Source organism: Otolemur garnettii, unplaced genomic scaffold (assembly GCF_000181295.1).
Source record: "Otolemur garnettii isolate 467f Iridium unplaced genomic scaffold, OtoGar3 scaffold00140, whole genome shotgun sequence".
NCBI lineage: Eukaryota > Metazoa > Chordata > Mammalia > Primates > Galagidae > Otolemur > Otolemur garnettii.
In genome coordinates this window covers 4,610,902-4,625,757 of record NW_003852535.1, presented here as the reverse complement: position 1 = coordinate 4,625,757, position 14,856 = coordinate 4,610,902, and the positions used below count along the sequence as shown (strand labels likewise).

General features: G+C 57.7%; 1 protein-coding gene across 1 annotated transcript in view; it reads left to right on the top strand.

Annotated features, from left to right (window-relative positions):
• The window catches only part of MYRF (myelin regulatory factor), a 33,168-nt gene that overhangs the window by 13,240 nt on the left and 5,072 nt on the right, over nucleotides 1-14,856 (top strand). The window contains exons 4-21 of the mRNA XM_023518504.1: nucleotides 1,579-1,640; nucleotides 2,577-2,856; nucleotides 3,837-4,087; nucleotides 4,166-4,289; nucleotides 5,874-6,069; nucleotides 7,311-7,387; nucleotides 7,811-7,921; nucleotides 8,275-8,365; nucleotides 8,717-8,917; nucleotides 9,142-9,253; nucleotides 9,765-9,874; nucleotides 10,532-10,692; nucleotides 10,778-10,850; nucleotides 11,121-11,209; nucleotides 11,519-11,587; nucleotides 12,259-12,347; nucleotides 12,449-12,634; nucleotides 12,949-13,200. Coding sequence (XP_023374272.1) covers nucleotides 1,579-1,640; nucleotides 2,577-2,856; nucleotides 3,837-4,087; nucleotides 4,166-4,289; nucleotides 5,874-6,069; nucleotides 7,311-7,387; nucleotides 7,811-7,921; nucleotides 8,275-8,365; nucleotides 8,717-8,917; nucleotides 9,142-9,253; nucleotides 9,765-9,874; nucleotides 10,532-10,692; nucleotides 10,778-10,850; nucleotides 11,121-11,209; nucleotides 11,519-11,587; nucleotides 12,259-12,347; nucleotides 12,449-12,634; nucleotides 12,949-13,200 — 2,534 coding nt within the window. The remainder of the gene's footprint in view (nucleotides 1-1,578; nucleotides 1,641-2,576; nucleotides 2,857-3,836; nucleotides 4,088-4,165; nucleotides 4,290-5,873; nucleotides 6,070-7,310; nucleotides 7,388-7,810; nucleotides 7,922-8,274; nucleotides 8,366-8,716; nucleotides 8,918-9,141; nucleotides 9,254-9,764; nucleotides 9,875-10,531; nucleotides 10,693-10,777; nucleotides 10,851-11,120; nucleotides 11,210-11,518; nucleotides 11,588-12,258; nucleotides 12,348-12,448; nucleotides 12,635-12,948; nucleotides 13,201-14,856) is intronic.

Here is a 14,856-nt window from a genome sequence, read left to right as displayed (position 1 = left end):
CAGCCCTAGGGCTCAGGCATATGGGAAAGGCAGGGAGCATGGGTCAGCTGGGCTCTGCAGAGGGGGCCCTGTCTCTGGGTGGAGGAATGATAAAGTGCTTGGTGCAGAAAGCCTGGCTGCAGCCCCAGCTCCAGCATCTTCCAGGGAACCTACAGCCTCCATCAGGGCCTCTGTTTCTTCACCTGTAAAGTGAACCCTCAATGCTTGCCCTTGATGATTATCATGGGAAGTGGGAGTTACGTACAGAGGGAGTACCGGGTAGATGGGAGCATGTCCTGTACTCCCTGGCTTACAGGATATGGTAGTGGAGGCCAGGCCTATGGTGCCCAGGATGAACTTTGATGAAGAAGACAGATGTCTGCTTGAGGCCATGAAATTGTGCCTAAGCCACAGACCCTTGAGGTGCCTCCTGAGTGCGTGCCTCTGTACCCACATGCCTGCTTGTGTGTACTCAGCCTTCTCTGGGAACCAGTGCCTGGGAGTTCAGTCATGATTGCTCCTCAGAAGGATTCTGGGGATGCACAGGGGCTCAGAGAGGGGAAGGACCTAGGGCCAGGCCAAGGTGTAGGTGATAACAAGATGGACACAGCTCCTGCAGCTAATCAGTAACTTACTAAGTGAGAATAATGAGAAGTGAGAGGAATGTATGAGGAAGAAACAAGGTCCTATGGACTTGGAGCATCTGATTGCAGGGATGGGGGATGTGGAAGACCTTGACATATGGAGAAACCCAAGACCATTGTCAAGAAAGTGCAGGGAAGGGGCAGGAGGTGTGTAGGTTTGAGTCCCCATTTTTGTATCATCCTCACAAAACCTGCAAGGTCCATATTCTTGAATCTCCTTTGTAGGTCTGTATAGAAGGCCTCAAAGGTGGGTAGGTGGCTTGTCCAGCATACGCTGGGATTCTGGAACCAGACTAGGGCTGTGACTGTGACAGTGCGGTGGCCTTTCTGACAGCTCCCTGGAGAGGGAGTGGAGAGCCTCTCCAGACATGGGGACCAGGGATGGCCACAGAGCTAGACCCTACATTGTTCCAGTTGCCCCTTGCTGGCAAGCACAGGGCTCACGCAGGACATACTGACCTCTTGGGTTGAGTTTGTCTTTTTCCTGAACCACTGATAAAATATAACCTGCAAGAAAAAAATAAACCCAGGCCCAGCAGCGCTGGCTCCCTGCCCAGTCCACACCTGCCTCTAGCAGGGCAGCCCCCCAGTGACCCACTGACTCTCCCAGGCCCAGTCCCCTAGGGCCTCACATTTCCAGGAAGCCCAGGAGGGCACACGAGGAGAGGAGCAGGCCCAGTACCTTAGTCAGGGGCAGGAGTCCTTAAATCCTTGTGCCATCATGAGGGACACTAGTAACTAGCTCCCAAGTGTCCAGTAGGTCTGAGGGAGTCCTGGGCAGGACCTGGAGACCCCCACCCTCAACTCAGCCCCAGACCCCTGCCAGGTACCCCCAGGTGGGTGGTACAGAGAACTGTCACCATGATGGGTATGAGGAGACCCTGTCATGCAAAGGAGCTGCCTGGCTGCCAGGCAGGGCCCAGTTGCTCACCACCAGCCCCCCTTGGCTCTGCAGCACACTGCCAGACTCGCCCCCAGACTCAGGCTCCGAGGCCTACTCCCCCCAGCAGGTGAATGGTGAGTCCAGAGGGCACTGCCCTCCCCCTCTGGGGTATGGGCAAGTGGTTGGGGCGGCCTTATCGGGGAGGGAGGGAGGGGGCCGGCAGCTGCCCAACGGGCTGAGATTATCGCTGGTCAAATACTCCCCGGCGCTGTGGCTATTGTTTCCCCACTGGCGGGTGGGGAGCCTGGCCCTGCCTCTGAGCAAGTATCCCTGCCGGCTATGCCACCCGCCTGGCCGCCTGCGCCATCATGGACGCGCCCTTCAGCGGTAAGTGGACGGCTGGGGAAGGCCGTGGGTGCACAGGCCTGAGCACAGGCCTGGCAGAGGCCTGGCAGACGAGGCCCACCTCACCTCAAGGGTATGCTCAGGGGTGCAGCAGCCCCCAGGTGGCTAAGAGCAGAACCACCACTAGCAGCAGGCTCCCCACAGCCCAGAAAGGGGTCAAGAGTTCTGTTTATCTTACCAAAAACATCCCTGGAATGCCTCCCAGGGAACAAAGGGAGCACAGCCTCCCCTCTTCAGGGCTGGGGGGCTGGCCCCTGGAAGCCCAATAGAGGGGCTGCCCAAGGGAAGATTGTTGGTTGGAGACTGGGCCAGGGATCTCCAGAAACTCCTTCCTGAGGCCCAGAGGAAAATCAGGCACGCACGGGAGGAGTTGGGGAACTTGGGGGACCTTGACTCAGATCCCCTGGGGTGCTGGGCTGGGCCTTGCCTGGGAGAAGGAGCTGGCCAGGATGGGGTGAAGGGCTGCCCACCCTCTGGACTGAGTCAGGCCTCCCTGCTCAGGCCTTTAGTGGCTGGCTGCCCACCCCTCTCCAGCCTGGGCCAGCCAACAGACCCCTGGACTTGGCTCAGGAAAGGCTAGAAGCAGGAGACCCTGGTAGCGGAGGATGGTACCTGAGAACCTGAGTGAAGTCAGTCTCTGATGTCCACCCCCTATCTTCCTGCAGACCCCCACCTTCTTCGCACGATAACCCCTGAGACCCTGTGCCACGTGGGAGTGCCCTCCCGCCTGGAGCACCCGCCCCCACCTCCAGCTCACCTGCCAGGCCCCCCACCACCCCCGCCGCCCCCACCTCACTACCCTGTCCTGCAGCGGGACCTGTATATGAAGGCTGAGCCCCCAATCCCCCCCTATGCTGCCATGGGGCAGGGGCTGGTGCCCACCGATCTCCACCACACACAGCAGTCACAGATGCTGCACCAGCTGCTGCAGCAACACGGAGCTGAGTAAGACTTGGGCAGCCACCCCTCTATCCCCTGAGGGTAGGAACAGAGTTGGGGGGGTTGGTCAGGGCAGCGTCAGGCAGGCCTGGGATGGAGGTAGGAAAGGGGCTGGACCTGGGAAGGGCAGAAGGTTCCACAGGACAGGTCAAGGGTCAACATATTTATACTTCTGTGCCCAGCAGTACTGTGGGGGTGGTTCAGCTAGGGCTCATTGCTCACAAGTACTTTATTTGGTTGGCAGGTAGATAAACTGAGGTTCTCAGAGAGAACCCATCCAGATCATGATCTAGGCAGGGGCAGAACCAGGACTCTCTAGACATCTCACAGAATCCTCAGGTTTCTGAGGAGGTTCTGGGCCTGGATGCAAAGTCCCCACTTGGACTTCACCTGCATCTTCACCTTTTATCTGCTCTGTATATGGAGAATACATGAGAGATTTAGTTCAAGGGAAGATTCTGCTGTCAGAACATTTCATAAACCAGAAGAAGGGGTGATGCTGTACATGCCCCCCAAACTCCCTGCCTGGAACGCTATCCCTCCCTGGCTTAGTGGCCCAGCCCCTTGTAATTTGTTTCTAACGATGGAAGCTGCTCTCCATAGAGCCCCACTGTAAAGAGTGACACTGAGAGTGACTCTGAAGGAAGAGACCAACTAACTCATTGATTGCTTAATAACTCCTGAGCACCCTATGTGCCAGGCCCTTTGTATAGCATGATGGGGCCACACTGACAAGTCAGGTGTGTCTCCTGCTGGCCTGAACTCCATGGTCTAGGGGTGGGGAAGAATGATGGAACAAAGAATGACAACCCTGAGCCATGAGGGGAGGACAAGGGGGCAAAGCTCCAGGGCTTCCTGCAGGAGGTGTCCTCTGGGCTGGGTATATCCTGCCCATAGAGGGTAGAGAGGGGAAAGGGGTGGTGACTGTCCCATGGGAGGGCCTGAGGGAGGACCAGCCCCCATGGCACACTCCTTTGTCCACCTAGGCTCCCTACTCACCCCTCTAAGAAGAGGAAGCACTCTGAGTCACCCCCCAGCACTCTCAATGCCCAGATGCTGAATGGAATGATCAAACAGGAACCTGGGACCGTGACAGCCCTGCCCCCACACCCCTCTCGAGCCCCGTCCCCACCCTGGCCTCCCCAGGGCCCACTTTCACCGGGCCCTGGATCTTTGCCCCTCAGCATCGCCCGGGTCCAGACACCGCCTTGGCACCCACCAGGCGCGCCCTCCCCAGGTACATGGCAGGCCAACCCTTCTAGTTGGGGAGTGGGGCCCAGGGTCCAGGGCCCACATGGGTGTTCCCTCCCTCCAGGCCTCCTACAGGACAATGACAGCCTCAGTGGCTCCTACCTAGACCCCAACTATCAGTCCATCAAGTGGCAGCCGCATCAGCAGAACAAGTGGGCAACCCTGTATGATGCCAATTACAAGGAGCTGTGAGTGATCTCTGCACTGCCTGCTCCTCCTGACCCCTGATCCCATCTTGGGACACCCCAGCCCAGGGCCCCATCAGTGCCCCAAAGTAGGGCCTGGAAGCACACTGTGTATAAGATGGCTCCATGTTATGGGAGGGTAAAGAGGGAAGAGCTGGTCCTGTCCCTCAGGAGGCCTGACCTAGCTGGACCTGGCTCCCTGAGAAGGTGGTGCCTGCCTTCTGGGAACCAAGTCAGGGAGAAGTGGGCGGATGGGCGTTTCCTGGCCCCTCTTTCCCCCCCTCCTCCTGCATTCCAGGAAGGTAGCCGGAAGCTGAGTATGGGCAGGGAGGGGAGGGGCAGGACCAGGTCAGAGGCTGCCTGGGCATTCCTAGCTCTTCCTCGACACCCCCATGGTTTCAGCTTCCCAGGCCCCAGGTCAGGAGCCCTGTGGGGACCACTCCCCTTGTTCTCCCAGAAAGCCAGTGGGCAGGTGAGAGGAGACTCCCCTTATCCCACTGTGGACGTTTCAAGGCATGGGCTAGGTGGCTGGGACTCACCTCCTAAGAACAGTGGCTGAGACCAGCCTCCTGGAGTTGTACACCCTGGGCCTTGTGGGATTCTTAGCTAGAAGTCTCCAGGACTGGGGGTGGAGGTAGGGTCCCATGAGGTCCTGCCACGACCCCCCTGGCATAAGAACACACCTAATCTGCTCTCCATACTCCTTGGGGTACCCTGCGCTCCAGGCCCCAAGGCCAGGAAACTGACACCTGCAGCCCCCAGTGTGGCCCAGGCACTACTGAGGGCTTTGCTAGGTTAGGCAGGTGAGTAAAGCCCCAGGAGGGAAGAGGTGGTGAGTGCTGGCCTTCCTCAGATATTAGCCAGGTCTTTGGGAAGCATCTTCCCTGTCCAGCTTCCCCCAGGCGGGTGCCGGGTACTCCTGTGACCACACCTGTGCCTGGGGACCCAGCTGAGAGTGGGCTAAGCCAAGGGCCAGCAATTGCCCTCTTTACTGCCACCTAGAGGTCTCCCAAGGGGCTGGGCTTGGGACACTGTTCCCAGCAACAGATGGGCAAACTGAGGCTGAGTCTGGAGATGCCCTGGGCTTGAGCAAGCCGGTGGGCAGCAGTGGGGCCTGGAGCAGAGCTAGCTCCTGGTTTCACCGTTTCCAGGGCAACCAGCTGTCAGGCACTGTGAGGCTCTGCAGACATGGCCCCTCTCACCCCATCTCTCACGAGGGAGGGGGCTCCAGGCAGCCTTCTGGGAAGGAGCCAAGTGTGGTGAGGGGCTGTCAAAGCTCCTCCTTAGCAGTTCCCTCCCATCGGTCTGGCCTCAAGGCTCTTGCCCTGAGTCCCCCACCAGCAGGACAGGGCAGTGGCCCAAGGCAGGGAAGTAGAGGAAAGCAGTGGTTGAGGAGTTAGCAGATGTGTGCTTAAATCCTCTCAGGGACTCAGTTTCTACTTCTGAGAAGACGGGCCAGCCCTGTTGGTGCTGTGAGGATCTCGGGGTATGGGACAGAAGTTGCTTTGGAACCCAGGCAGGTGGGAAGAACCAATGTTCCAGGCTTGGCATGTGGGGCCTCAAGTGAGTGCCCTCACCTGCTTCCAGGCCTATGCTTACCTACCGTGTGGATGCCGACAAGGGGTTCAACTTTTCGGTGGGCGACGATGCCTTTGTGTGCCAGAAGAAGAACCACTTCCAGGTGACGGTGTACATCGGCATGCTGGGCGAGCCCAAGTACGTCAAGACTCCCGAAGGCCTCAAGCCCCTCGACTGCTTCTACCTGAAGCTGCATGGAGTGAAGGCAGGCCTGGGGCTTGGCAAGGAGGGGAGGGCAGGAGGGCTCGCAGCCTTGAAAGACCCCAAGGCAGAGTGTGAGTGTGTGTGTGTGGACACTGCTCATGGCTGAATCCAGCCCACCCTTTCTCCCCGTGCCTGCCTCTAGGCAATGGACCGCTTAGCCTTCTCTCTCCCTCTTGCTCCCTGTTTCGTGTTCTACCCTGTGACTCACCAAGTCTGCATCCCCAACTGAGACTCATCTCTTGATCTTTCTATCAGCTGTTTCAACTCTAGGTCCCCAAATAAACTCCCTATGAACTTGCCCCTGACTTTTGGGAGTAGGGCCCAGCATCTTGGTTACCTAAGCCATAACCCCCACCTCATCACACACTTCGGCCTATTGTTGCCCTGGAAGATCCCTCCAACTTATTGCCTTCATTCTTCCTCTGCCGTCTCCTGCCCGGGTCACCTGCCTCCTGGCTCAAGTGTCCACAACTGCTTCCATTTTGGCACCCAGCTCAGGCTCTGCCTGAGATGTAGGTGGCCATGGCACTCCCCATCCTTCCAAGGTCCCTGGCATCCTCCCAGCAGAACCCCACCTTCAAAGCTGAGCCCATAGGGCATTACGGATGCAGCCCTGCCATTTTCTGTGCCACAGCCCTCGCATGCCCACTCATAGCCTCTGTCTTCCCAATGCCCCACCCCTTCTCTCTTGGCTTCCTTCACAATGGCGTCTTCTCATGGACACCTGCCCTGGCCCATTGCAACTTAAAGGCCCCCACATACTTCACAACCACAGTAGTGGTTGATTTTGAGCCCATAAGCCCCTGGGGTTGTGGCCAGGTAGGCTTCATGTTGTGAGTGAGTTAGGCAGGTGCGTTGACATGGCTCTACCAGTGTGTGTGTGGAGCGGAGGGGATATGGGTGGTGGGGGTCCGGGGAGTGGGTGGCTTGGGTGTGCATGGAGGCTGGCATGAGGTGGAGGAGTGTGCGGGTGTGGTTTTTGGAGGTGCAGGTGCTTGGGGGTGATGCTTTTGCATTCCCATGCAGAAGTGGAGTGCTATGAACCGTGAGAAGGGAGCAGGTTGTGGGTGGGGGTGTGGGGTGTGCCATTATGTAGGAGGAGGGACCAGCTTTGTGGGAAGTGAGGCTGAGGGCAGGGTGCTGTTTGCTTCCTCTTGAGTTCTGGCTGGGCTGGGGCTGGGCTGAGAAGGTGAAGGGGGTGGTAAGGAGTCTGAGGTGCCATTGGCCCCCACACTTCCCCAGCTGGAGGCCCTAAACCAGTCGATCAACATCGAGCAGTCGCAGTCAGACCGAAGCAAGCGGCCCTTCAACCCTGTCACGTGAGTGTTTGACCCCGTGGGGGCTGTTACCTGGAAGGGCTAGTCAGGAGTCTCAGAGGCACCAGTGTCCTGCCCTCCCCGCCCCTGGTCCCAGACAAATGCTCAGTACACAGACCGTCATCTCACTCCATCCCACAGAGGAGGAACCCGACTCTCCACTAGGGGGCAGAAAAGCCTCAGGGCCCACAGCTAGGAAGCCACAGAGCTGTTTCGTAACCTTCCCCTTAAGTCAATTGAGGGCTCCAAATCTCAGGTCCCTCATCTGTGAAATGGGTCAGTCTCTGGGACTCTGCGCCCGACATGCTCATGGGTGGTGTCTCCCAGGCCCGCCACCTTCACGCTGCCAGCTTGGCTGCCCCCTGCATCCTGGTTCTCAGCTGTCTCCCTTTCTGCCCCCCTGAGCACCCTATCCTTTCTTTGCAGGGTCAGTCTGCCCCCTGAGCAGGTCACGAAGGTGACTGTGGGGCGGCTGCACTTCAGTGAGACCACTGCGAACAACATGCGCAAGAAAGGCAAGCCTAATCCTGATCAGAGGTGAGCAAGCTGGACCCCTTCCCTGGGAGGCCTTCCATTTTGGAGGAGGAGGGCCTGGAAGACACCCTCCCCTTCCCCCATGAGCATGTCCAGCGCAGAGTCCCAGAGACTGACCCATTTCACAGATGAGGGACCTGAGATTTGGAGCCCTCAATTGACTTAAGGGGAAGGTTACAAAACAGCTCTGTGGCTTCCTAGCTGTGGGCCCTGAGGCTTTTCTGCCCCCTAGTGGAGAGTCGGGTTCCTCCTCTGTGGGATGGAGTGAGATGACTGTCTGTGTACTGAGCATTTGTCACCGACCAGGGGTGGGGAGGCAGGACACTGGTGCCTCTGAGACCCCTCTGTTGTCCCAGGTACTTCATGTTGGTAGTGGCCCTCCAAGCCCACGCACAGAACCAGAACTACACGCTGGCTGCCCAGATCTCAGAGCGCATCATTGTTCGGGTAAGGGCCATCTCCCTCTAGGGGGTAGAATCTTCCCTAGAGCTGGGAAAGGCAGCATCCAAGAGAAATACCAGGATACTGGGGAGTCAGCTGCTGGAGTGCTGATCCTGCTGGGCACTGGCTGTGTGGCCTTGAACAAGGCTTTCTGCCTCTCTGGGCTGCAAGGGTTGCCTCACATGAAGGTGGACAAGACCAGGTAGTTTCTGGAATCTCACGAGTGAATAAAAATTGTCATGATGGGAGGGACAGTTTACATTGGGTTTGGCAGGATAAGAAACCTGGCTGAACCTGGAGAGGCGGCTGTGGAGTTTCCCCCAGTCCTAGGCCTGATCCAGCTTCACCTTCTGGTAGGCTTCCAACCCAGGCCAGTTTGAGAGCGACAGCGACGTGCTGTGGCAGCGGGCACAGGTACCCGACACTGTCTTCCACCACGGCCGTGTGGGCATCAACACAGACCGGCCAGACGAGGCGCTGGTTGTGCATGGCAACGTCAAGGTCATGGGCTCGCTCATGCACCCCTCGGACCTGCGGGCCAAGGAGCAAGTGCAGGAGGTGGGGGTGGGGCCATGCAAAAGGGCGGGGCTGCTGGGCAAAGGGGCAGGGCTGCCCGGGAAATTGTGTAGGGCTGTCCACTCTGGATTTCGATCTTGCGACCCTGGTAGCTGTTCTGCTCCTGCTCCCCACACTATAGCCTCCTGCTGCCATCCTGGGGTACGTGCCTGCTCTACACGGCCGCAGGAGGGGAGGGGCTTAGTCTCTGTCCTGGCCCCTCACAGGTAGACACCACCGAGCAGCTGAAGAGGATCTCACGCATGAGGCTGGTGCACTACAGATACAAGCCAGAGTTCGCGGCCAGCGCCGGCATGGAGGCCACCACACCAGAGACAGGTGGGTACCAGCCCAGCGTGACCTAGGGTCGGGGAACTCAGTAACCTCGGACCTCCATGACCCCACCTCTGTGTCCTGGAAATCCTACTCCCAGAAACCCTTCCTCTCCTGGAACTCCATCCCCCGGGGAATCAGGCCCTCTAGGAGTCCTGCCCCCAAGCCCCTGGAAAATCAAGCCTTCCCAGGTCCCTAGAACCTCACGCCTGGACACCAGAGGTCTGAGAATTGGGGCCCCCTAGGTGAATCCTGCCTTCAGCCTCTTGGAACCCTAATCCCTTTTTCCTGGGATCCTTTCTCCCAGGAGCCAGCCCTTGCCACAGCCTGGGAATTCTACACCTTGAGCCCTGGAATTGTGACCTGTGAACACTTGTTTATTGGAGTGCCTTGTTTTAGGGCTCTTTGGAATCCAAATCTCTAGGCCCTAGAACTTCATCCTCCCCAATCCTGTGCAATACACCCTTTCTTACACTGCCTCCACCCCACACACATATCCTGGCTTGTTCCTCATCAGGTGTCATCGCTCAGGAGGTAAAGGAAATCCTGCCTGAGGCTGTGAAGGACACAGGAGACATGGTCTTTGCCAATGGGAAAACCATAGAGAACTTCCTGGTGGTGAACAAGGTCTGCGGGTGGGGGACTGGAGAGAGCTGGGGTGAAGGGCCAGCTGGCTGGGCAGCACTCATCTCCTCCATAGCAAGGCTGGAGCAGCCCAGACTCCTCTCATGCTGTCTCCAGGGCCACCTGCCCATCCTACAGGGAATGGGGTGGGTGGGTGGGGATTGGCTACTGGAGGCTATGACTGAGGGCTAGAGGAACCTGATCTCTCTCCACTACAGGTAAAAACAAGGGCAGTTGTAGAACCATTAAGACATTCCCATATGGTTACTCCAAGGCTTACCCTCGTGGTTTGTTGTGGGGTGAACTTTGTAACCTACCTGGCATGAGGCTGGGCACCAAGGAGGCATGTGATATGTTTACACCTCAGCTGAATAGTGAGGTGCTGAAATCTGAGATGCCATTGTCATCAGGAGGGGCAGATCTGAGGGCTGGAGCCTTCAGGCTAGGGGAGCCTCTGAGGACAGAGAATTCTGATAGGGAGTGGGAAGGGCCATTCAGCCAGGGATAGCCTGGGCAAAGGTGTGTAGGTGGAATGCTATTTGGAGGCAAGCATGGGAGCTGTGGAACCCAGGCTGGCCTGGGAGGCTCAGAGGGGCTTCCCTCCAGCTGCCTGATGGCCGGCAGCCCTGGGGCTTCTGCACTGACTGTGGCCTATGGCAGGAGCGCATCTTCATGGAAAATGTGGGTGCTGTGAAGGAGCTGTGCAAGCTGACGGACAACCTGGAGACACGCATCGATGAGCTAGAGCGCTGGAGCCACAAGCTGGCCAAACTGCGGCGACTCGACAGCCTCAAGTCCACTGGCAGCTCAAGCGCCTTCAGGTGGGGGTGGGGTGGGGTGGGGTGGGGCGGGGGAGGGCAAGACCCCCTTCCCAGAGCACCCCTGACCCTGGCACTCTTGCTGTAGCCACACAGGGAGTCAGTTCAGCCGGGCTGGCAGCGTCCCTCACAAGAAGAGGCCGCCCAAAGTGGCCAGCAAGGTGAGGGTGAGCAGGGAGGGGAGGCAGGTCAAACCCAGGCTTCCCTCCTGCACAGAACCCTTCCCACCTCACATCTCTCTGGCTGCACTGACTCCGGGTACTTCCTTTCTCTCCTGACCCTGTAGCCCTTCCACCCCCATTTTCTCCTTCCTCCCTCTCCGGCCACCTGGGGACTGGGTGGCTCTTAGCAGCCCCACTCTGGCAAAGCCCCCTCCAAGGGTATGGCCATAGCCCTCTTCTGTGTCTTCCTCTTTTCCTCTTGGTCCTTAGGCATCGTCCATGGTCCCAGACCAGGCCTGCATCAGCCCACGCTTCCTGCAGGGAACCATCATTGCCCTGGTGGTGGTCATGGCCTTCAGGTGACTTGTGTCCCAGGCCCTGGGGGTGGCTGACTGGGAAAGTTAAGCTGCCCATTGGAGTCAGCTGCCCAACCCTAGTGGTCCCCTAGGCTTGGGGAAAGAGGAGAACATAGTTTGGGAGTTCCAGTAGTTGAGGTCTCAGGGAAGGTGGGCCTTGTTCCATCTCCTCCCCACTGGAGCTGGGGAGACCCATTTGCAGGCATCACCTGGGAGCCCAGCACTGGGGCTAAGGACCACAGGCCTGGCCTGGAAAAGGAGCACCGGATGTTGGCTCTAGCTCTAACAGTGACATTTTTATGTGGCTCCCAGCGTGGTGTCCATGTCTACACTGTATGTGCTGAGCCTGCGCACTGAAGAAGACCTGGTAGACACTGATGGGTATGTCCCTGGTGGCCTGGCTACTGACCAGGCCACCAGACCAGGTGGGGCTTTGGTGGGCAGTCCAAGGTCAGAAGTACCATGGAGGCTTTCTTCCAAAGGGGCTCAACCTCAGGCTGTCAGCCTGCTAGGACCTGTGAGGGTAGCTAGGAGGGTCTCTGGTGGGGGTGGGGATGGGGGCAGCCCTTCCTAGGCCTATTTACTTAGATGCTGTTGTCTGGCCTGTTCAGCACTCCTCCTGGCAGCTGGGCATCAAGAGTCAGGAGGCCAGGGTTGGAATGGGGTGGGAGGAAGGAGGGCCAGGGTGGGGCCTTGGGCTCTGTCAGCCCACTATCACCCTAGCTCCTGGGGCCACCTCTGACTGTGTCTTCTGTTCTCTCCTCTTCTGTGCCTGTCTTACCCTTTGCCTCTCTGCTGCCCCTTAGCTCTTTTGCCGTGCCCACCTCCTGTCTCCTGGCCCTGCTCCGGCCCCAGCACCCTGGGGGGAGTGAGGCCATGTGCCCATGGTACGTGCTGACAAGCGCCCTCCCTCCTTTGGCTCCTGCTACCCTTCTTCCTGCCTCCTTCCCCTTCCCTCTCCTCCACCTCTTGCCCTCCTGCTTCTCCAGGACTCCCAGGCTTCCCCCCTTGGGGTCCTCTAGCTATTCTGAGCTCAGCCCACCCTTCCCCAGCAGGTCCAGCCAGAGCTTTGGGACCACTCAGCTCCGACAGTCCCCTGTGACCACTGGGCTGCCAGGCATACAGCCCTCTTTGCTGCTGGGTATGTGTCTGGGCAGGCCTGGGCTGGGATGGGAGGTGCCTGTGTTCTGGGCCGGGGGCTCTGCTGCCCACCTCCAGCTCAACAGCCTCTGGCCTCCTCAGTTACTACCAGCCTGACCAGCTTGGCCCCAGGTCCTGCTGTCCGCACCTTGGACCTGTGTTCCAGCCACCCCTGCCCTGTTGTCTGCTGCTCCTCACCCACCTCTAGCCCTGCCACTGCTCCTAGTCCCAGCTTAAACCCTGGCCGTGGTCTCAGCCCTAGTCCCATCCCCATAACCAACCGCTCAGGTATGACTCTCTTGGGGCTAAGGCTTGGGTTTGGGGGTGGGGGAGGCTGTATTTGAGTTCAGAGAAATGCCCCAAAGACTCACTGGTGGGGAGCCTCTTGGAGCCCAGAATGAGGCTCTAGAGCAGTGGTTCTCAACCTTCCTAATGCTGTGGCCCTTTAATACCCACTTATTGAGAATGGCTGTTCTAGAGAAAGAGTTCAACGGCAGGGACCAAGAGACAAATTGGGTTTACTCAGTCCATTGGGGTCCTAGAGATAAGCTAGATAGGAAGCAGCTAGCCCCTTCTTAGCCTGTCCCTTGTTTTATCCACAGGCCCCAGTCAGATGGCCCTGCTGCCGGTCACCAACATCAAAGCCAAGTCCTGGGGCTTTTCAGCCAATGGGATTGGGCACTCAAAGCATCCCAAGAGCCTGGAGCCTGTGGCCAGCCCTCCAGTTCCCTTTCCAGGGTGGCAGGGCAAAACCAAAAACAGCCCCAGACTCAGTCTCCATGGCCGGGCTCGCCGAGGGGCCCCACAGCCTAGCCTGGGCCCTGCTTGGCACACTCAGGCCCAGGGCCAGCCAGGTATTTGGCTCACCCCAGTACCCTCCAACCCTGCCCAGCAAGGCTCACTGGCCAGGACTCATTTCAGCTCCATCACATGACTGCTTAGATGCAGAATTGTCAGTCAACAGGCATTTGCTGAACAAATGCTGAGCAAGTATTAAGTATTAGAAATCAGGCCAGGAGCTTTCTGCAGGGTGGTCTCATTTAATATTCACAATGCTCCTGCAAGAAAGGAATTGTCCCATTGTTCAGATAAAGAAACAGAGACTCAGAAGTGACTTGCCCAAGGTCACCCAGGCCAGCATCAGCAGAACTGGTATTTGGTCTCAGGTCTGCCTGGAGCCTTCACCATGCCAGGGAAGGTGCTGTATGGCCTACCATAGACTTTTGCCCAAACCTCAGACCTTTGGTTTTAACAAAGCTAGAGAAGCTTGTATTGCAGAAGTTTTTACACAGGTTTCTCCTTGATTCCCCAGGGGGTATCCTGGGAGTTGACAAGCCTTCCTGGCTTAAACCAGGCAGCTCTGCTCTAAGATTTGAGCCTCCTCATCAAATTTCATTTAGTAGGTTTTATAGAAACTTTGCAGGGATTGAAGTTCAAAGTGATGGGGAAGCTTCAGAAGGACAATCTCACCAATCACCTGGGCTGTTGTTCTGTGGCTGGCTCTGGTCAGGGCACTGGGGATGATGAAGACATGCATGTCCCTCCCCTAAATAGCTTGCAGACATGAAAGCACAGCAGTGTGATGAGGCTCTGAAGGGACAGGCAGGTAGCTTTGGGACTGCAGAGGGCACTTAATCTGGGCTAAGGTGGGCAGGTGTTCATGGTGGAAGTGACATTGGAGCTGAGTCTTTGAAGGGCATCGGGAGTTTGACCAGAAGGGAAGGGGCCTCTCATCTTGTCTGTATCTGATACCTGTTCCTGGCTGCATAGGGCATTCTGGGGTGCCTTGGGTCCCTGGGCTGTGCCTCATATGGCAGCAATGTCCCGTGGCCCCAGCTTCGCTCTTCCTGGGTGGAATGGTTAGTCAGCAGCAAGCATAGGATGGTAAATGATGATGGGCAAGAAAGCCTTGTCTCCCACCTCCTATCCGGCCAGCATATCTGCAGTGTGCTTGTTCAGTGAGGGCTGTAAGAAGCGGCTTGCTGGTAGATGTGTAACTATTGGTTCCCTGGGGCCCTGGCTAATTCCAGGCTGCCACTGTAATGTCACTGAACTCAGAGCCAAGGAGAGATTTGTGCCCAGGAGTCGAGACTTGTGTTCTTGCACGCTGCTGGCAAGGGATATGGAAGACCCATCCCTGCTTCTTGGTGTTCCAGTTCTATTGAGGAGCAGACCTCAAGTTCATAGAGATTGGCTAGTCCTGGGGCTCTTGGGGAAGGGGTGTGGTGCAACCCCAGTCACTGTGGGGGTCTGGAAAGAATAACCTGAAACTTGGCTCAGCAACAGTGGTTATGGTGCCAGCCATATGCACTGAGGCTGGCGGGTTCGAACCCGGCCCAGGCTAGCTAACCAACAATGACAACTGCAATAACAACAACAAAAAATAGCTGGGCATTGTGGCAGGCGCCTGTAGTCTGGGCTACTTGGGAGGTGGTGGCAGGAGACTCGCTTGAGCCCAGGTTGCTGTGAGCTGTGATGCCACTGCACTCTACCCAGGGTGACAGCTTGAG